Here is a 23,191-nt window from a genome sequence, read left to right on the forward strand (position 1 = left end):
TGTGTGTGTGTGTGTGTGTGTGTGTGTGTGTGTGTGAATGTGTGTGTGTGTGTGTGTGTGAATGTGTGTGTGTTCCAGGTTTGCTGCTGCTGCAGAGTCAAGTTCCCTCTTTTCTCATGGCCATCTACCTGCTTACTGTGTAAAAGGTATCAAAGAAAACTTTAATCTCACCTGTTAGGAATTTCTGAAATTGCTTCTAGGTAATACTGAGGTCATGAGTCTCTCCAAAGCACCCCACCTACACCATTCATATTTTTCATATTTTATTTATTTATTTAACTGTTCATGAATATGTTTTACTTAAATTTGATTTCGTAACATAAAGGTCTACAGGCTGTTTCAAAGCCTCTATACTGCCAAAAATTAGGATTTGTTGCTGTAAAAGTCTCTATGAACATTTTTAAATTTCTACACACATTTCCTAATAGAGCACATAGTATGAAAATGAAGCTTAATGTGCAGTAGACAGTCTACAGTTCGTAGCTTTCTGCCCTTTATAATTCATGTCACTAATTGGAAGTTTGATTGATTTTAGCTGCTCCTTGAGGCAGACGTCACTCTCAAGCTCACATTAAACCTAAAATGAAGTAGTGGTGGTTCAAATAAGCTTCATGAATATGCATGTCATCTATTATGATGTCATTCTGTTATTTCAGTAGTCGACCGGCTGTATAAAAATAAATAAATTAGAAAAGAGAAAATACGTAACCTGAAAATACACCATCAGGAAAGTGGCGTTTCAGCCAGAAGAGATGAAGATGCAAGACAAGAAGAGGGAGATGTGGATAATGACGACAGAGACCGACAGGTCAATTTTTGAATTAATTTGAGAGGTTTTTTTTCTTATTTTCTAATTCAAACACCATCTCTCATTTTACATCAAACATCCTATAACTAAAAACATCAGTTTTCATGATAAAAGTATGGAGTTAAAAAAACAAAAACAATAAAAGGAGAAAAAACACTTTCTCCTGCAGGTTGGGAAACACCTCTTAAGTTTAAGAAGGTTGATAAGATGGATTTTACAATCATTTTAGCCTTAAGATGCTTTTGGGAAATAGGGCGTAGGTTTGTTGTTCAGACACAAACACTAGAAAATTGTGTTAAAATATGAAATAATTTGAATGACGATTTGTCTCTCTATTTGTTATTGAGCAAGTTTAAAGAGTCATATTTTCATACGTGGTAACTAAAGGGGCATTAAAGTGTAATTACAATTTATTACAACTTGGGTCTTATTTTCATTGTTTTTTTCCATCATTTCTATTAGTTTTGATCATGTTTTACTCGCCTAGTAATTGCTGGAATCCGCTCCAACAGAGACCAATAGGGCACAAAATATAAGCAACAAAATATGTTAGCAAGCCAACAAATTCGCCAAATTATCTAAACCACTTTTGGAGGTAGAACTGAATTTTCTGGTGCAACCACTAATAATTTTACTGTTTGCCTTCATTTTCTCTTTAATGTAAATTTATGACCTATAATTTGACTTTTTTCATTGATTTTACCACGTTGTCAAATCTCAGCTATTAACTTGTGAGTGCAATGTAATAACTGCCGATAGGAATGAAGGCCAGAACTGTGAAAATAGAACCCAAATTGTAATAAACCAAAATTTCCCTTTAAGCAAGCTATGACTTTAATTATCTCTTAGCAGCAGCCGTAAAAATTGCAAGAACAGTAACAAGTCTCCAGCGCACCCCTCTCCTTTTTTTCTCCCTAAGCAGTGGTAGCCTAAAATTGACGCAGGGCATATTTTAACAACTTAAATAATGGAGTACCCAAACTAACTATAGTTGGTGGTTCTGATCAACAGCCCAATTAACCCCAACAGATCTGTTGTGGTATTTTTTTGTTAAAGGCTAGAACATATCTTACTTTCTACCCATTTGACATTCAGGAATGCAGTTGTATTGATTAATTTTTTGTTTCACTTACAGATCTGTCTGTGTCTCCTGCAGTGCAAAGGTAAAGGTAGTGATGGCAATTCATCTTTATTTTTAGAAGTATGATTCTGTGCTCGCACATCAAATCTTGAGTATACCCATAAGTAATATCACTAAAATGTTGAATGATTCAAAACTGTGTCATCTTACAATAATTGTATTATTTTTTTAGTTGAAGTGTAGGATATTTGATCTTATGTAGAATTAAAAACAAACAGGTTAGATAGACTACATTTAAAATACAGGCCCCAAAATACAACCTTGGTGAGACAAAAGTACATCTTTAACCACTGCAACAAAAGTCAGTTTACATGTGATCATTGCAATAAAAGTGATTTCACCTGTGATTTCCAAATAAGTCGCATTGCATGAATAAAGTACAAAATAACCTGTGAACACCACAGCTTTCTCAGTTTGGCATGGGTTGTGTCTAATGCAACATGATTCTATGTGGTAAGGAACTGCCTGAACAATAAGAACCTAGACTGTGAGAGTTCATAAAGATGGGAGAGGGTAGAAGATCATCAGCAGGCTACTGAACATAAGGTGAAACACAGCTTCAGCAGTGGTTAGGAGGTACAGGAAGAGCCATACTACCAATAACAGAAGGTGCAATGGCAGTCCCTGAAAAACAGCGCTATGCGCAATTCTATATTTACGCAACCTCAAATTGAAAAACAGACAGGTTAGTTCTTCTGACCTTGCATGAGGATTATCTGTGAAAACTGGTGTTTTAGTGACAGATCAGACTGTGTGAAGGACGTTGATGAGGTCAACCTCTACAGACATCCAAGAAAAAAGCCATTGCTCACAAAATGACACAAAACTGCAAGATTAAACTTTGCCAAAGAATATGAAAAGTTGCCTGATGAACATTAGTAGCACATTCTTTGGTCAGATGAAACCAAAATAAATTTGAATGGATCAGATGGAGTCCAGCATGTTTGGTGTGGACCTGGCCAGGACTACCACACTGACTTAACAGTGCTGACCATGAAACATGGAGGTGGCAGTGTGCTGATATGGGGCTTCATGACAGCAAAAGGTGTGGGGGAGATGACATTTATAGATGGCACTATGGATGCAAGTTTGTATACCAGAGTACTATATTAAAAGATGACTCCCAGTCTCAAGGAGCTTGACTGGAGACGAAATTTCCAACATGAGAATGACCCTAAACACACTGCAAAAATCACAAAAGATTTTTTAAAGAAGAAAAAAAGAAAACTATGACCTTACCAAGTATTTGTCCCCTGACTTGAATTCAATTAAAACACCTTAGGAGTATTTTAAAGCAGAAGGTAGAGCAACAAAACCCCTCTAGGAAAGAGCAGTTGAAAAGAATCATCTGTGAAGAGCAGCAGAACATCTCTCCACAGATTTGTGTAAGATTGGTATCATCGATGCCCAGGAAGATCAAGTCCGTCATCAAAAATAAAGGTTGACATACAAAATACTAAAAGAAATCAAAGAATGGAATCTCACTAATAAAGGATGAGCTGATTTTTTCAGTTGCCTCTTAAATATGGACCTTTCATTGTAGTTTAATTAGTCAAACATTTATGTTTTTCAAATTAATTGGCTCATTCTTCTTGGGCTTTGACTAGAAAAAAATAAAATTGTATTCAAAGGACATGATTTGTAATAGCTTAACATTTTAGTGATATTGATCAGGGGTGTACTCAGTTTTGTTGTATACTGTATATATTGCTTGGTAGATCAATACAAAGAGTTGATTTAAATGGGATATTTTACCACTTGTTCGCATATTATTTCAGTTTGTCAAGTTTAGTAAAGTGGCTGGTATTTCTGTTGACTCAGTTCTTCTGTTGTTCCTTTGATGGTTTTGATTAGTTGCCTCAGTCCCAGGCCATGTCGGATGTGTGGTTCTGTGCTCTGTAGGTTTGACATTTAAGCAGGCTGTTTGGATTTTATGTGTTGTGATTCTAAGTTATGCGTGTAGTGCGGATGTTTGTTGGGTCGCTCTTACTCATTTGTGCTAATTAACATTATTTTGGTCTGTTTTTATTGAAATATATGTGCAATTGTTGAGGTTACATGTTCATTTGTGACTGTGTGATTTGTGTGACAGTGCCGATGCCTTATTCTTTGTGCATTTGAATCTATTGCTTGTACTTGGAGACTCTATAAATAATTGTATGAAAGTATTTTGCCAACAAGTGTGCTGTGCCCAGTCACAATACACTTTCTTTCTCTTCTCTTATCTCTGTCTCATTGTTTTCCTCTTGTTGTGCCTCTTCCTGCGCTCCAGATGAAGATTCCCTCAAAGAAGATGGCCCATATTCCTGTGTACACTGTGGGCTTCCACAGCACTCCAAAGAGCCATGGACACAAAAGCCAGGTCTATAAGTGAGTCTGCGTTTGTCTATAAAGCCACCAGAGAGACTGTCAGATCTGTTATCTGTGATTAGCAGTTTAGAAAATTATAAAATCTGACTTAAAATTAGATATTTGTACATAAATACCCCCTGAACCAACAAAGTTTTGATGTCACTAGTTAAAAGGTAGTCATAAAAATATGAAAGATTTTTGCCTAGCTAGCAGAATGGGTTGAAGATATTTTTATCGCTCAGTCGATGCATCAAACCCTACCATGCCCCATAGGGGTGCAAGATGAATCTGAGTGGTTGCAAGTAAACAAAATTGGAAAGTGGAAAAAATTTTATTTTTCTGACTTTTTTGTAATTGATGCTTTTGCTTGTGAAAAAAAAGCATCAATTACTGGGTAGTTTTACATCTCAAGGGCCACCAAAAAAATGTTTAAATTTAGCAATCTGAGAAGGAAAAATCCATCTGGGTCATTCCATGCCAACTCGCCCAGAATTCAGAACTTTTCCCAGTTCACGTCATGGATTTTCTCGAGAAAAAAAAAACAAAAAACATTTAAAAACTTCTATTAAATTTATGGGAACTTGCAAAATCCTATAGCTCTACACCAAATACTTTTTGACTTATGAATTTTTGAGTTCGGCCCTTGGAGCAGAATTTCATCATTTTTGCGATTCTCTGTATGTGTATTCTAAGCCTCACCAATTGCTTATTTTTCACCGAATTGGGTTGAAATTTGTATTGAACATCCGAAAAAGCCTAGGATAATTTGCAGCTTTCTTCATTTAAATGGTAGTTGCTGAATTTTTTACAGTAATCACATTAATAGAAATAAATAACTTTTTATCCAAAAGAAGAATCTTTCATTTTCAAAAATTAATATCTCCACTAGTATTCAATTTCTTGGAATCAAGTTTTGATTCTGCTTAGTATTAATATAGTTCTATCACATCTAGAAGTTATTTGGATTTGTATAAAAATTCAAAATAACTTTGGATTTTTACACAGACCTTGCTAAACATCGCTTTTTAGCCAAAAAAAACCCTCTTTTTAACATATTTTTACTGTATATTTTCCCAAGAAGGATTATTTCAATTTCCTTTAAACTTTTTATGGGAATGTGTTAATATTCATTACAGATGTATAAAAAAATGAAAGATGTTATATTGCTCCCCTATCATTTAATAATTTTTTGAAAATACTGTAGTTAATTTTTTTGTACTTCTCACTGGCTGTAATAGTTTTATATCATAGATAGATATTTGTACTATTTTGACCTTAAGGTTTTCTATCCGAGTGATACCTATTAAGCCTGTTTTTAATTGGGTTCCTGACATTTGAAAATTACAGCTTCCAATGGATTCTTGCATACTAGATGTCCTCTTGTTCCATGTGTCTGGACAAAATATTGATGTTATTTCGCAATTTCAAACTTTTCTGAACTAAATTCTGACATCATCAGCTAGTAGAGTTAGAAAACAAGAAAGCAAGTCTGGGGCCTGGGCTAATCCTGCCTGAAAAAGGTTTGGGCAGATTGTTGTAAAATGGATTGCAACATACCTAGAAGTAAAATGTGGTCCAACAGTCCAAGCCCACTTTCCAATTCACTTGAATCCTGCACTACACTGTATATAAAAGAGTGCAATTGTAATAAATTTAATCATTTAGCAGTTATAGTGAGATCATGGAGCCCTGCTCTATTGGAAAAGGCTAGAAGAAGAAGCCAAACTGTGCAAAATCCTTCCACTGGCCTGCAAGACAGGATACATGTTGGGTACCTCTTCAGGAAGTGCTGTGAATCATTGATTTCCCAACTACAACAGATGGAAAACAATACTACCAGTCCAGGAATGATGAAGGAAAACTGGACCATCCCAAAAAATGAATTTCTTGAACCCCGTTGATATGTGATTGATTTTTGTTCAGGCTATTACTGACAGTATTTTTGTCATACAGTGTGAATATGTTGCTAACTATCTCATAATATACTGTAAGACTAGATAAATTAGCATGGAATTTGTACATTCATGCTCCTAAAGGGAAAGATCTTTCTAATTCCCATGACCTTCCCTCCAGTCCCACCATCATGACAGACCTTATATTTTTAACCCCACTACTGGTAAGATATTAACAAGACTTAAGAGTCCAGAGCCTGCTAGCAGCTCTGTGAGGCTATACTAAGCCTTAAGCTCAAACCACTGCTGTGCCTAATGTCAGCATGGTAGCAGGCATACAGTGACAATGCTAACATGCTGATTTTGTTAAGCAGGTGTAATTAGTACAGTATTAATTTTGTGTGTTAGCATGCTAACGTTTGCTAATTAGCCCTAAACACAATGAAAAGCTCAGAAAGATGGGAATTTCAACAGTTTTGCAGATATTCGGTTATGAACCAAAGTACTGGATAATTTCAATTTTTGACCGATGATAAAAATCATAGGGTCAGCGAAGTTAGTACAGTTCATCCTGAGTTGGAACATGAATGTCTGTATTGAATTTCATGTCAAACCATCCAACAGTTGTCAAGATATTTCACAATAAACGGACCATGCGCATGTACAAAATTACATGGCAATCTATCCAGTAGTTGCTGAGATATTTCAGTCTGGGCCAAAGTGGTAGATTGATGGACCGACATTGTCATTCCTAGAACCGTGACCCAAAATCTACAACAAATAAATAATAATAAATAATAGCCAATAATCTAAATGCTGTGTTAATATTTGAATATGCTAAGGTTTAATGAACAGTGCAGCCTTCAGGGCCCTCTAATAGGGCTCTGTCTCTATACACTTACCCAATATGAGACTATTTACTAATGCTAAGGAGGCTATTTATTAGGCTATTTATTAGGCAAATTAGTTGTTACCCAGACATGGGGAGAACCATTTAAGAGCAACAACTAATTTGCCTTTTTGTGTGTTATTTCCAAAGTTCACGCAAAGTAAAGTTGTCTTGACCTTTCAACCAATTACTACACTTGTTCAATCCAAGGACAAATGCACCCCTCAGGTTAAGAACAGGTTAAATCTATCTAAATCTGCCCTTCCCTCGAGCCACTGATTGCTAACCTTCTCCAACCTAAGCAGAAACAGCCTCTGTGCTTATCTCAACCAATCGCAGATTGCCTGCTCAATCCAATCACTAGTGTCCACCTCCCACCCACCCCTCTTGTGTTATATAATCAGTGCAGTGCGGAGGCCCCTAAGCAGCCATTATGTAATAATTATCCAGCTGTCATTAATATCCTCACTCCTTGTACCTGTGTGAAGACAGATGTGGAAGAGAGAGTGAGAAATGGATGGAAAGAAGGATGGAGCAAGAGAGCTAGACAGTGAGTTGGGGGGGGGGCATGGTGTTGTGCTGATCCGCTCTCTAAAACCTGTCACTAATACTACATATTACTAACTGCAGCTGTAAGGACAGACAAAGCTGATTTTATGACAGCAAATGTAGTGTTATTTTAATGGCTCTGATCTTCCCACCCTACCACAAGTCTTTTTTTTTTGTTACACAATTTATCATGCTGTCTTCATATTTCTTTCACTGTAAATAAGCTTAAAAAGGCAAATGAGATCAAGTCTAGTGTGGCTGTTTTTGACATGGCATTATTACCAGGTGTGACAGTGGGGCTGATATTGTTTTCACCTTGTGAGTGTGTGTGTTGGTTGTTGGTGTGTGTCATCATGGCAAAATGTGGTCTTGGAGACACTTACTTTAGCAGGAACTACCACAGAGGTGGTTTTGAGTACCTTGGCAGGTGTTTATATGTCTGTCTGTGTATCTGTCTGTGGACGGATTTTGTCACAACGATAGCATCACAAACGTGAAAGATGCCTTCATGAAACTTTACAGGTGTGTAGTTGAGATCAAAATGAAGGCCAAGTTTGAAGACAGGTTTGGGCGGTGGAAGTAAATGTGTTGGAAGCAGGAAAGGGGCTATTGGCCCCCCCTTTTATGCCCCTGTCCCACTTTTGTTTTAAGTCACAGATTTCTGATATCCCAGTTTCAATCATTCCTGTCCACTCTAAGACATCTTGAAATGGGATCACACCAGCTGCGACACCTGTCAGTAATGTAGTAATGGCTACTGAGTACTAATGGGTCGGAACGTAAACATGTTGGTGGGCGTCACGGCTGGTGTGATCCCATCGCATGATGGTCTCTAGTTTTATTTTTCTTATAAGTTTTATGAAAATAAAACTAATAAGACTACTCCAGCAATTTGACATTAGTATTAGTACATTTGTAAAGTTGAGGAATCACAAGAGACGGATTTAACAATAAAATGACCAAATTCAAATGAGCAATGACCAAGATATCGTGGCTTTTAGTCCCTTAGTTGGACTTCTAAAATGCTGGATCCTACATTTTCCATCTAACCCAATAGAATATTTTTATCAAGGCCTGGTCACAGCAAAAATTGGCAAGGCAGAGTTCAGCACCCATACTTGGGGCATGGGTGGTGTTGGAAGCACAGGTACTTTGAGGTTACTCTGCGAACTATTGTGGCTGGCAAGATAACCGCTAACAGGTTTGCCAGCTAGGGAACATAGATCACTACAGATCTTCTAGCTAACCTTGCTTCCAACTGTTTCTTTTTTGAAGGCACCTATGAGATGGCCATAGAGCTTCCCTTTTTGATTAACATGTCTTTCGAACTTTACACATCCCAGTTAAAAATGATTGGTCTGTAAACCCAAGCCAAGGTAACTCTACTGAGATCACAAGGGTTATTTTCACAGACAAAGACTACTGAGTGAGCTTATGAATTTGTTCAATACCTTGATCACCTGGTAGGTTTACCTTCTTCCATACACCTGTATTCTTCATATAAAATATAAAAACTCTCCAATCCTCCTTGTACCTCTGCAGGTCCCTGCGCAGTTTATCCCGCCACTCAGTGGAGGAGGAGTTCCCCCACCTCTACGCTAACGGCTGCACGCTGCGGGACATTTGCGCTGAATGCACCAAATTCGTCGCCGATGTCATCTTCTCCAGTCGCCGGAGCCTGGACATTCTCAACAACACTCCCAAGAGGGAGGCCAAAGCTGCTGCCACTGCTCAGAGAACACAGCTGCAACGTCAATCCCACCTCGAGATTTGCCCTCAACCAAACCCTCCCCAACCTCACCTTCAGCGTCACCCTCCACCTTACCCACAGTTACCTGCCCAGTCCCATCATCAACAACAGCGACATCATGCGTCACTGCCACCTTCTTCTCTGCAGCTCCACACCAAGACGATCAACAATGTGAATGAGCAGATTGACACTTTATGCCTTTCTGCCTACACACACACTCCTGAATGAGTTTTGCTACTGCACTACACTGCGCGTGCACACACAAACACACACACGCACAGAAAAAAGTAGGGTTCTTTAAGGGTTCTAGTGGGTACATGCATAGCAGTAATGACCTCAATGACCAGTCTCAATAGTTCAAATAAATGAACATAGTGAATGAGAATACATAATCCTGTGAGGACCCTTCAGCGTTCTTAAAATATTGCTGGGTTAAAGTATTAAATGCATTATTTAATGGTTATGCTATGATATACAATATAAAACTAAAATACATTTTCTGGAGCTGTATAGAACTCTTTTTAGTAAGAATATAGCAACTCTACCCCACCATCACATCCTCCATCATCCAGTTCCCACCAACATTATCTTCCATATCTCACCATCTCACCCAGCCAGTGTGCTCACTCACACAAACACACACAGAGCCCCCTCTTCACTTTATAGGGTTTAAGTAAGAAGCAGTTTTGTCTGTATCTGCCTTGTCTACCGCACCATGACTTAACTGCCTGACGCTTATAGCTGTTGGGAGGAAAGCATATGGAAGGAGAGGGCAGATGAGGAAAATACTGATGGGTAGGGGGTTATCCACTGTGAGAGAGAAGATGGTGGTGGATTTGGCTGGTGGTAGTTTGATGGAGATAAAAGCTGACCAGAATTTAGTCAACATGTAACCGTACCATTTTAGCTCTCTGTGGTTGCCTTGTTTTTGTCATGAATGTAACTTAGAGAAACACAAAACAGAATTGTAAAATTATAAGCTCACACCCAGCATAATAACTTTTATTTTTAATCATTCAAAAAGGGAATTGTAACGAATGGCTGCTGCATAAATTTTGCATTTTAGACATGCTTTTAAAGTCCCAGGTATAGCTGAGGTATGATAGTGATGACACTGTGAATGTAATGGGGTGAAGCTGCAGACTGCATCTTGAGCTGATGCAGCTTGATGATGCTGATGTGAAGCGAGAAGATGAAACTCCCATCTCTCTCACTCCCCAAGGACGCCTGCAATCTGCTCTGGTTTTGTAAACACTAAGTAAACTTCAACTGCAATAAAATCTAATGACAAACACGACCAGTTTTACTGTTCACTTCTGCATGCTGTGTTCAGCTGTTCTGTGCCACAAAACAGCTTCAGTGGTCATAGAGCTGCACCTCACAAATAATTGGAAAATCATGTTGTTTCAGTGATGGATGAAAAAGAAAGAAAAAAAAATATTTTTTGTAAGATATAATAATTTAAAAATGCTAAACTAATAGCAGATGACTATACTCTTTAAAGCTGATTAAAAGCAGTTTTCCTTTATCACAGAAAATACTTATGATCAGAAAGCCCTGAATAAGAGAATACAGTTTAAAAGTAACCGATTTCAGGTTGCTGCTGAGCGGGGAAGTTCTTGATTACAAATTAGGTTGAAGCTATCAGCTTTGGCAAGATTTATGAATGTCAATGTGCTAATATCTGTATGATACACTTCTTGGAAGGGGCATAGCTAGAAACATCTGGGCACCCTGACAACAGTCCATACCGGGAGCCTCTGCCCCCAACAATCTAAAATTTAAGTCATGTTCCAGGACCTCTTTCCAGACCTCTACAATCATTCAGATCCCGGCTTTCTGGTTCTGTACGTTACATGGCTGTACTTATTCAGACAGGTGGAGGTTTCCACCTCAAATGCAAAGCAGTTTCAGAGTGGTTACTATGGGATCAAAGAAATAGTTCAACAGTTTGGGAAATATGTTTCTTTCTGAGAGTTTGATGAGAGGGTAAATGCCATTTTCATGTCTGTGTGTTAGAGAGCCAGGAGGCAATTACCTTGGCTCAGCACAAGCCTGTCAGCCTTCAAAGTTCAAAAATCTGCCCTGGAAGACGCAAATGTAGGCCTGTTCTGCAGCTAAGTTTAGTTTTATATCACGGCACAGTCTCATTCAAGACTACAGTTTTAACCACAACATGTAAAGTACAATATATTGTTTATAGTTATTTTATTTTTATTTTATGTTATTTTTGCCAATCTTACTTTACTTACTTTATGGTAGCTAGTGTATCATATCTAATCATTTCTTTTGCCATCAATGTTAGGGTGGCTAGATGTCTCATATTTGTTCCCAGTGTCTCACATTTATTATATTACTACTTTTGGTTGATCTGGACTGGTTTGTAATGTATTCTGTTCCTGTTTTTTCTGTATGAGCTACTGCCGGCCTGCCTATTGTGACATTATTAAAATAAGGTCACTACAGTTTCCAACTGATCTTTTGACAGCGGCCATGTTGGATATCTAACCGTGGAACAACTCCTCAAACCAAAATTTCTGACCTGCAAGAAATCCATCCAATTGTCCAACAGGCAGATCACCGATAGTTGCCCCCCCCCCCCAACAACAACTAATCTGTCAGACATTCTGCCGGACTCTAAAACTACACAGCAATGACTAATTCTGGGTTAAAATTAAGCTTAATCCACAGTGTCTGCCCAGTTTAAAGCTCCCCGATTAACACCTTGTCTATTGTTTGTTTAATCCCTACACAAACAGAAATATAAAAAAGACAGTTTGTGGTTTTATGAGGAGTTACGTTCTGGAACTATGTCACTGGCAAACAAAAGTCTAGTGCAGTGACTTCCGAGCCATGTTAATTAGTGAACTTTAAAGGTTTTGGAAGAAGTGTTTTTGAACTTTGGAGAGAGCCGGGCTAGCTGTTTCTCCCTCCTTTGAGTATTTATGCTAAGGTAAGCTAACTGCGTCTTGGCTCTACTTCCATACTTAACATATAGGCATGAGAGTGGTATTGATCTTCTCTTAATTTGGCTTCTCTGCTCTCCTGTAGTTTTGTGCTTTCTCGTCTCTCTCCTCTCTCTTCCTGTCACTTTCTGCAGGTATTTCTGCCCCTGGTGCTGCAGAGTCTGGATCTGTGACTGCAAACCACCTACTCTCCCCATGATCCTGCACAACACCCACTGATACAAATATTAGTATTTGTTTTATAATAATAATAACTAATATTATTATTAGTATCATTATTATTATTATTAGTAGTAGTATAATTATTATACACCTTTATGTGGAACCTATGTTGTGCTATGTTCTCTTTCCTCCTGCAATCTAATACAACAGTCCAGCAATAAATCCTACCTTTGTAAAGGCTCCAATGTTCCGTTTTGATTCGAATTTATGATTATTTTGGAGGCTGTTGTGGTGCTGTTGAATTGTATAGATTTATACTGATACTTTAGATGTTTCACATATTTTGTCTGCCCTCAATGGAAATTGCTGCTAGTCTCATGGAGCACTTTATCTCTTTATATGTAGAAAGCGCTAGTCCAACATGCAGCTTGCAGATGTGATTCTGCCACACCTCTGCTAGAGGTGAAGAACAAAGGCACATGAGGCAAGAACCCATGTCGTGACTCCATTGGAGGGCAAACCTGTTGGTGTGCAAAATTGTGTATCCCTGCATTGCAGCTACTGTTTAAATTTACTCAGTTAAAATCCATGGAAGATATGCTTATTATGTCCAGGATTTTCAACACCTGGTCACCATGTGATTATCTACATTAGGCTACATTAAAAAATCTGAATAGAGAAATGTATTAAATACAAGAACTTTCCCATAATGTATTCGCATTCAGAACCAGGATATGCTGTCCAGCCATATTTTTTCTTAGTTTTCTTGTGTAAATGTTTTGTCATCTCAACATCACGGCTCATTTTTCTTGTGATGATTACATCATTGTTTTTTGAAACACTAAAATTGTTTTGACAATTATAAATGAAAACTGTTTTCTAATGTGGACACCAATTTGTTTCAGTTTAGAGGTAACAACAGCAGATACAACGGAGCACTTCCATTTGCCTTTTTACTTATGTGAATGACAATGAAATCCTCCAGAATATGAAATTAAAGTTCATAGTAGGTAGCTGTGTCCATTAACAAAGACACCACAGTGAATGAACTTAGGCAGGCTTTTCCCCCCAGTTGGAGCTCTAAAGCTCTAATGCGTCCACGGACGGCCCGCCTGTATCATCATGAATAAATAACCTACAGGTCTACATGTCTATTGGCTGTCGACTGTCTGTCATCCGGCACCGAGTCCACTCTTCAGACAAGCTGCACGAAGCCACCCTTAATTACACAGACTGTCAGGGGGAGTTGGGTGATTTTGCTTTCAAAATAAAAGTGCAAAACTAACAAACTATTGTAATGGTGCATTCATTACCTCTCTGTGTGTACTACAAGGTACACCCGTGATCAATGCATCACACTGTGTCGATTTCTTTATTGCTCCAGGTTCCAACACACCCTTCACTTACCTTACCTCAATAAGGCTTTCGGAGGTGCATTAAAGTGGACTGGCAAATATTTTCACAGATATTTGAAGCCTGATATTGTAATCTATAGTGTATAGAGCTTTTAAATGTCGCTTATTTAACCTCCTGTTTTGTTCTACACATGTAATTAACGAAAATAGTTCTTCATCTGTTTTCTTTCCTCGTGGCCTGTGTTTTGAGCTGCCAAAACACATGAATTCCCTCCCCTGGACACCAATGAAATCTTATCTTATCTCTTGTCAAAACCTGGCGGACTGATGCATCTAAACCCTGTTTTTCACTGTTTCCAATGAGCCCAAGTAGCGTGCTGCAATGACAGGTAAAATAGATAATAACATTGATCAACAGTCAGATCCCACTCTTAGCAGTTTAAGGGAAATGACATTAATTGGTATCCCTCACAAACCACCAATTTGCCTCTAAGACTATCGGTTTAAACTGCAGGGGATTTTTTTCATCCGTTGTTTGAAAACCAGGGAGAGAATTAATTTCACATTTGGTGACTGGCTAAAGGAAAACCGCTTTGGACAACAAGCCGGTCGAATTAGATAATTAAAGTGAAGACAAAAAAAATGCTTTTCCATAAGTGTCTGACATCATACGATGTTTGCGGTTGTTTACGTTTGGGTCGTTTTTATTAGCCACACTAAAATTTGGCCAAATACAGATTTAGTAGTACTATGCTTTTATTTTATTTTGAAAGATTTGAACAGCTATTCTCTTGTTTTGTTCTTGCTAACTTTACAGTGGAAGTCGGGCAGCTATAGATCCTGAACTCAACAACAAGCCCTCTCAGGCTGGCCCATTACAGCCAGTTGTTCTTTTCTTTTTCCTTTCCCTCTTTTTTGAGAGTCCTGTTTTTTCTCTCCCTGTCCCTGCCAGTCACAGCGTGAGTGGGTGTGTCGACGCGGGCCAGTGTAGCCTAGTTGCTGCTTGTGCGCACTCTGAAAACGAGGAAAAAGTTGATGATGAGTTTAGTGTGATAGCGGCCCGCCTCTGAGCAGGCTAACCGTCCAGGAATGGCAGTTTGGACCAGAGCGGACAAAAACGGTCAATTGGACCTTCTGCTCCGCGACCGCTGGATTCGAGTGGCCGCCGAACTCACTCGTGAAACGCTGACTTTAACGGCCGAAACGGACGTAACCGGACAGGGGAGCAATCATTGGGACTACAACAACTCTTCGGCGGGCCTGCGAAATGGCATGTCGAACGGAAATGACCCGGGATCGAGTCCGGGGATCCCTAGCCGCGGTCCCTCCGCGGGTCAAGACCAACTCCAGAGCCAGAACCACGCGGGTCGGGGGCACAGAGCCAGTCCGGGGCGCGGTGTTGTCAGCCGGGGTCAATATGACGGCAACTATGGTCTAAACAGCTCTGGGAAGTACCCGAATAACGGCACAAACTCCGACTTTGGAAGTCCCAGCTCGAGCTACGGCAGTCCCGGGTCCAGCTTCGGGTCGAGACAGGGCGACTTCCCCGTTAGCCTTGACGGTTCTTCGGAAGCTGTGCGGAAAGTCCGAGTTGTCAAACAGGAGTCTGGCGGGCTGGGGATAAGTATAAAGGGGGGGCGCGAGAACCGGATGCCCATCCTCATCTCCAAGATCTTCCCGGGGCTCGCTGCCGACCAGAGTCGGGCTCTCCGAGTGGGTGACGCGATCCTGTCGGTGAACGGGAACGACCTCCGGGAGGCAACGCACGACCTTGCGGTCCAGGCGCTGAAGAAGGCAGGGAAAGAAGTGACGCTGGAGGGTAAGTTGGCCAACGCGAGAGCGGGGATTTTCAAAGGCCAAGATTAGACTCCTGTGGTCTGGGTACACACCTCTGTGCACGAGACCTTTTCGCATGGGTGTCAATTTGGTGAGAGAAGGTATGGCGCTTATTATACCACCATATATCCTAAAAGTGTAAATGTAGTAAAATATATCTCGAAATATGTCACGGTACTTTGTCCCCATAAGTGTAAGTGACAAAATACATTAAATGCAAGCATATCTTAAGGTGTATTCCGAGTGACTGAGTAAGAAGACAATACATTCACCAGCAAAAAATACCTTTGGCCCCATTTTAAATAACGGACAGCAGGATGCACACTATTATCGCCAAAGTTTGGCGAACTTTTGAACGCATTCTGTGGTCTGTACCTTTCACCACACACCCCCTTATTTCTATAACACGTTATGATACAACTGCAGACACGCTGACATAAACAAAAAGACCTTCAGTCACAGTTGATCTATGGCCAGGAGGAGGAGGAGCGGGGCTTACATATTATCAACAGAAAATGAAGGCCTCTGATTAGTGTAAACAGGAAAGTAACCACAGTTGTGGTCACAGTTAGAGTTAGGTACATTGTATTGTAAATATTTGTATCACTGTGAGCTGCTAAAGGGGTCACGATAAACACGAAAAGATGAGATTTGTATCTGCGTGGCTACGGTGATACTGTCTGGGAGAGAGACAGAGAGAGAGAGAGAGAGGAAAATATGTTAATGATCTGTTTGGAAGTTAGCGTGGTTGCTTCTGCACAAAATAGAATGTAACCAATTAGATCTAATGAGAAAGTTTACCAAAGTGTATCAAAGTACTGTATAAATGTCCAAAAGAACAGCAGTGGGACGTACTGAACAATGTGAAGGATATGAAACGAGACACCATATAATACACGAACGTTGTCAGTTACTGTATGTAAAAAGACAAAAGTTAGGCTATAGTCATAAAATGTGTACTCACTGCATTTAAAGGATTACATGTACATATGAGATTTATGTACCAGTATGTCAGCATTTTATTCAGTATGGCAATATCTGAAGCAATATCTTTATGTAAACGCAGTAGCCTATAATTTTTTACTGCTGCTAAAGGGCAGACTGAAATTTGAGTTTTCAAGATTGTTGAGTTTGTTGTCTAATACAAATGAAAAAACAGTATAGATTGTAAGTATCGCTTACTTTTAAATAAACCACTTATTGATCTTAAATTTAACCTGTTTCATTGATCAATAATTATTACAGTATTATAACACTGAATCAAATGACAGTGTGTAATGTGAAAGTGGTCGTTCACAGTGCCAGAATCGGATAGAGTTGTTAGCTAACACTGCAGCTCTGCAGAGCTTTTTAGCTTTTTTAGCCTTATCCTGTTCTACTTAATTGCTTTAAGTCAACGGCACATTGACTGTATAGTTCGGTCTCTGAGTTCTCATCAACCCTTGTAGGCAGCTGTTTCTGGCAAAAAGTGTCTCACTAACCTACACTATGTGACATGTGCCTGCCCAGCACTAAATGGCAGACAGACAAAGATAGCAACTACCTTTAGCAGCTACAGAGCCCAATATTGGTGGAGTTGGTGCAGACCAAAGTGGAGCTAAAAGGAGAGTGAATATTGACATTTGTTTCCAGAAACACAACTTAAAATGTGAGATATTGTAAGTTAATAAGTTAATGCTTTAGTCATAACTATGAGCTGGAATGGTGGCTATGATTTGTTAGCTGGTTAATGTTTTTCTGTCCCCTAGTGGCCAAAAATTATTAATGCAGCTCAATAAACTGCATTTATACACTAAAAAAACACCAGCTCCTATTGGAAGTTGGTATTGGAAGTAGGTTACTGACATGGGTTTTTTTCTACAAGAATGCTTATCAGTAGATCACACATGCATAGTATTCACGTTAGTAGCTCCACATACATGGCCTGCGGAAGGTTTTTAGGTGTGCATGCATAACACAGAACTATCCACACATCTAAAATCCTTCAAGTCTACTAAACTTCAGATGGAAGAACCATACCACATAAAAAGTAAAACATACATATTGTAGATGGAGGTAGCATACTATAAGTAGGGAAATGTGTTAGTTAGGAGATACTTACTGCCTCATTATGGGACTCAGCAGAGCTCCATGGAGATGAGCTCTGATACTAAACTGCACTGATGTAGAACTGTTCAATTTTTGGCAAAGTGGAAAAGAGTGAATTGGGGGAGGAAGCCACAGAGCCTTTGGGGTTTGGAAACTTCAGGCCAGGAACAGCTAAATGCAGTGTTTAATGGTTTGGAATGAACACTGAATGAATACTGACAAGCACGAATTGTAGGACATAATCAAAGTGAAACACATTTCCTCTCAAGTCAAAATGAGACTTTTTTGTACCTCACAAAATAAGCAAACGTAGAATGTGATAGACTCATTAAGAAATCCATTATGCTGATTTAAATAAAACCATTACGCTCTGTGTAAAAATGCTATCAACATTTTCAACAGTTTTCTCTAATAAAACATGATCCAAAATATTGTGTTGTTACAGTCAGTTACTGTTTTTTCCGCTGGCTAATGGAGATCTCTAAATAGACAAATGAAACATGCAAATGTTGCACAGAATGTAACACAGTAGAAATGCTTTTGTCCAACAGGGGAATAAGTATCATTACAAAACCGCTGGTTGAATTTGGCCTATTGCAAGTGATATCAGTATAAAAAAACTTTTCCAGTAACCCTCAGGCATAGACAAGAGGATGTGCTGCCTCCTGCCACAGTTCAGACTTAGGCCCCCGTTTGGAAGAATGTATCACCTGCTTGTCACTGTTTGTCAGTTTGACAGGCAGTGAGCTGCATTGTTTGTGGACTGGCTCTTTCTCCCTGTTTCCCTCTGTCTCTGTTGGCTCCCACCACTCTGAGAAAGAAACAGCAGTCAGTCAGAACGAGGCTTGAGTTTCCAGACCACTTTGCTGTGTACACAATACATAAACTCCCAGATATTCTCACAATTAGCTTAGGTGCCCCACATTCCCGACATCCGTTTGCATGTGCATATTTAGGGCAAAGGTCAACACTGGCAGCTCCATGATTCGTGCTGCTCCATAGTTGTAGCAAACTTTTAGTGATTTGTTGTTTTTTTTTTTATTGCTGGTGCTGCATGAGGGAGGAGAGCGTAAAGAAACACATCTTAGAATGTGATGGATCTAATACAGGGGCAGAGTCTTGTTTTTTAATAAAGCTTGAGTCCAAACCATTAAATTATTAGAAGCATATTGCCTGATTGGGTTGGCAATCTTAGATTTGGCCCACGCATTCTGTACATGGCTATTAATACCCAGCATAAGCACTTTATTGAAACATCTGCCTGTGGCCTGAGATCATTTATCTTTTTTAAACTGCAAATCAACTTACTGCTCTCAATCATGTGTTCTTTTCTCAATTACAATTAAACACAAATGTCAATTCTAGGAAGCCACACTATCTTATTTTAGGATGATTCAATCTGTTTTTATCCAAGATAGATAATCTTCTCAAGCACCATTTGCACTAGATTATTAAACTTGTTTCAAGATATTCTGTGTATACTAACAAGTTAGAAAAGTGGCTTGTTGGTTGACACACTAATATCTGATGTATCTGTAAAGAGAAACTTGATAATTCGACTAATTTATTAATGTTGTGTTTACAGCTTGTTCTACTGTCCCCAAGTAGCCAAAACTCAACTCTTAAATTGAGCTGGTCTAAAAGATAATAATGTTATTTCAAGAACATTTACCTGTATCTTGATTTTCTTAAGTTTTATTTACTTTAGATTTTCTGTTTGTTACAAGCTAATTTCGCTGTCTTACACAATATTTTGTTTGTTTGTAATTTTGTGCCTTTTTCAGCCTTACTTTACCAAACAAGTAAAACTGTGAAGGAAACAAGTGGGATCTTCTCTCCCATTATTGTTGTAGTCTGCAAAAATCTCCATATTAGTCAGTCAGGTCTAGGGGTCGACAGCTATGTTTTTTTCAGAGCCGATACCGATTATTAGTAATCAAGGAGATCGATTTGATTTTTGCAGTAAAAATGAAAATCTTGGTGTCAAAATTAAGAATAATACAAACTCCAACACAAACGTACTGCTACATAAAGTCCTGGTGTCTAGGTGTTTCTATTATTTTATCCACCCCATTTGTATTAATGAAGATAGGCTAAATAACAGAAACACTGCCTTATGATGCAATACAGCTCAACAGCACCACACACTACATCCTCCAAAAAGATTGAATCGACAACATCTCTAAAACAATTTTAATAAAAACTGAACATTATAACCTTCATGAAGGAGGATTTATTGCAGGACTGTTTTATTAGACTGCCTTAGTTTTAGCTGAATGTACCTAATAAACTGACAGCTGGGGTTATATTTGTAATTATCAGTTGTATGCACAGGCTGCAAAGTTCCTGACTGAAATGTATTGATTTCTTTCTGTGTAGTTCTCACCTGGGAGCGGCAAATATGCATTGAAATACCAATTCATATACACCTGGTAGCCTTAAAATGTTCTTTAATTTATTTAATAGTTTGTTCATATATTATTATTATCACCATATAACATTTTTTACCCCTCTCCAACCCACTTTTAAAAATGTAACGCAGTAAAGTTTACTCAGAGTGCATTTTAATTGACTTATTTTGTATTTTTTCTGAGTAAATTTTGACACAGTTTAGTTTTCTTCCACTTGAGTAAAATTTCTTTTGAGTAACATTAGCGAGTGGACATTTATGTGCTGACCTGCTGTGGTAAGCATATTGTCTCATCTCTGGTTGCCAGTGTTTCTTTGTTATTGGTAAGGTATTTTGCTGCTCTCTCTCAGACGTTAGGCCAAACAATTTAATCTTGGTTTCATCAGACAAGAGAATGGTTTTTCTCACATTTAGAGAGTCCTTTATGTGCTTTTTTGCAAACCCCAAGTGGGCTTTCATGTGTCTTTCACTGAGGAGAGGCTTCCATCTGGCCATTCTGCCATAAAGCCCAGATTGGTGGAGTGTTGCAATGCTGGTTTTCCTTCTGGAAGTTTCTCCCTTCTCAATACAGGATCTCTGGAGTTCAGCCAGAATGAACATCGGATTCTTGGTCACCTGTCTTACCAAGGCCCTTCTCCCCAATTGCTCCGTTTGGCCAGGCAGCCAACTCTAGGAAGAGTCCTGGATGTTCCAAACTTCTTCCATTTAAGAATTATGGAGGCCACTTTGCCTTGGTTTTTGCTCTGATATGCATTGTCAGCTGTGAGACCTTATAGAGACAGGTGTGTGCCTTTCCAAATCATGTCCAATCAATTGAATTTACCACAGGTGGACTCCAATTAAGATGTAGAAACATCTCAAAGATGATCAAGAGAAATGGGAGGCACTTGAGCTAAATTTCAAGTGTCATATTAATGAGTCTTAATACTGGTTTCACTCTTGAAGGCAATAGGAATGAATGACTGAGCTCCTCTTAAACTGCCCCATTAACACATGCCATACATGTCCCAGACATGACACTCCCCCTCCCATCACCAGCTGACTGACAGACATAATATCCCATATTTCCAAATGATTAGTTGAAGTTTCCTGCAGCAGTCCCTTGTGTCCTTTTGGGTTAGCCTGCTAGTCAGTGGTGCAGGAGAAGTGGAGAAGATGCAGGATTAGCCCTTTGTTTGAGTAATTGGAGGAATAAAAACAGCACATACCAGACACAGAGGCTATTGATGAAACGGGGACAGCCCTGATGAAGAACAGTTCTTTTCTTTTGTTCCGGGGCCAAAACTAACCGACTGTCCGTTTACTGTGTTGGTTGCTGTCCTCAAAGGCTGAGATCTGCCACGCAGCATAAGTCTGCACAGCCTGAATTAGGCCATGCCAGTTTGTCTCTGTCTCAGTATGAACTCCACTACCTTTGATATCCATCTGCAGATATGTCTCTGGTATCCATTCATATGACTAGAAGCCTCATAAAGGCCTCATAAAAATGATTAATGCCAGACAAGTTATTATTTCTTGAAGTTAGCTAACATTGAAGTTAGTAAATGCTCTCTGAATAAGGAAATAAAATAAGCACTTTTTTAACAATGCTAATGGTCATACAACCACAGTACAGATACAGATTAGAAAAGTAACAAATTTGATATTTCCAGTAAAAGTCCAAGTTGTTTTGTCAAATTCAGGAAGTTTTATAGAAATGTACAAAAATTTTAATAATTTTAAATAACCATTTGTTTAAAGTACATTTCTTATATGGTCAGCTAACCCAATTTAAAAAAGATATATGTTTCCTCTTAGCAATTCTGGTGCCTACCAATGTACATAGTTTTTGTTTTATGTATCAAAGTTTTGAGATATTTGTCTCTGAGACATGTGAGATTTTGTGGCATCCAAAACAATTAAAATATCTGACTATTTAGAGAGTAGTTTTAATGTAAACTGTACACACTGGCTTCCACAGTAACTAATCATTGTTTCTGTAAAGAGATGTTGCTGTTTAATTTCTCAGGTGTCATTTTTCATTGCTTTTGGAAGCATTGACCTCAGTTGTGTTGGGAATGGATGGAGAAGCAAATATCTAAAATCTCAAAAATATCTGCATAGCTGGATACCACTTTAGACAATATATTTGTTTGTAATTTAGATTAACTGACCGTTTAAAGCTGCACTAATCAATATTCTCAATGACTGTGTAATTTGAAAGAAGTCACTTGCAGTGACAAACCCACAGAGAATATCTTCAAATCTGCAGTTTCCTTCATCTCTATATAGCATTCTAGCACCTTTCAGCTCATTGTTTTATGACGCACAACTTCGCTGTTTTGTTTCACCCCTCATCAACCGTATTTCCAGATGCAACAGGAAGCTATTTTTAATCTCTGATAAACTCAATGTTCTATATTTTCCCAGAACTAAACTGAAGTTTCAAATATGTTTGTAATGTTAATCTTTTGGTGATATACTCCCAAGTAGACAGAAAAATGTATTAATTCTGCTTTGAAATAAACAGAAAATTGTTTGATAGAGTATATTTGTTCCTGGGATAAACACTTACGTACAGTCCAAAATCTAGCAAATGCATGAATTTAGCATAAGTACATCATTGACCATTTTTATGTGACTTAAATATTTCATATGATGTAGATGCTAATGCATTTGGATGTTTATCACTCAACAAACAGTATGAATCATTATAATAGTTGCATCAGGTAATATTGACAACACCCTCTTCTGTAATGAAAATGTATAATTTCTGATTTGATAATTGCAGTATATTAAGATGGTATTTACACTAGTGATAAGATTTCATTGACAAAAGTACGAATCAATAAAATAATCAACAGATTAATCAATGAAAAATAACAGTTAGTTGCAGCCCTAATTCGCACCCTTAACTTGTAAAATAAGAGAGGAAATAGGTTAATTGGTGCAACCTGCACTGCCTTCTCTGCTGCTGCGTTGCGTTTCCCTTACATCATCATGAAACAGCCTCC

At 38.6% G+C, this 23,191-nt stretch overlaps 2 protein-coding genes across 3 annotated transcripts in view; both read left to right on the forward strand.

Moving 5' to 3' along the window:
• spire2 (spire-type actin nucleation factor 2) overlaps positions 1 to 10,666 on the forward strand; it is a 40,337-nt gene extending 29,671 nt beyond the window's left edge. The window contains exons 12-15 of one of the 2 annotated variants that reach the window (XM_040134243.1): positions 79 to 146; positions 1,944 to 1,977; positions 4,222 to 4,319; positions 9,174 to 10,666. In XM_040134243.1, the coding sequence (XP_039990177.1) occupies positions 79 to 146; positions 1,944 to 1,977; positions 4,222 to 4,319; positions 9,174 to 9,609 (636 nt within the window). In that variant the 3' untranslated portion in view covers positions 9,610 to 10,666. The remainder of the gene's footprint in view (positions 1 to 78; positions 147 to 1,943; positions 1,978 to 4,221; positions 4,320 to 9,173) is intronic. The other variant, XM_040134244.1, reaches the window with a different exon arrangement.
• A 4,037-nt stretch (positions 10,667 to 14,703) lies between these two features.
• The window catches only part of sntb2 (syntrophin, beta 2), a 38,532-nt gene continuing 30,044 nt past the window's right edge, over positions 14,704 to 23,191 (forward strand). Inside the window, exon 1 of the mRNA XM_040132539.1 lies at positions 14,704 to 15,683. Coding sequence (XP_039988473.1) covers positions 14,954 to 15,683 — 730 coding nt within the window. The 5' untranslated portion in view covers positions 14,704 to 14,953. The remainder of the gene's footprint in view (positions 15,684 to 23,191) is intronic.

The sequence above is a fragment of the Xiphias gladius genome, chromosome 8 (genome assembly GCF_016859285.1).
Source record: "Xiphias gladius isolate SHS-SW01 ecotype Sanya breed wild chromosome 8, ASM1685928v1, whole genome shotgun sequence".
NCBI classification, from domain to species: domain Eukaryota; kingdom Metazoa; phylum Chordata; class Actinopteri; order Istiophoriformes; family Xiphiidae; genus Xiphias; species Xiphias gladius.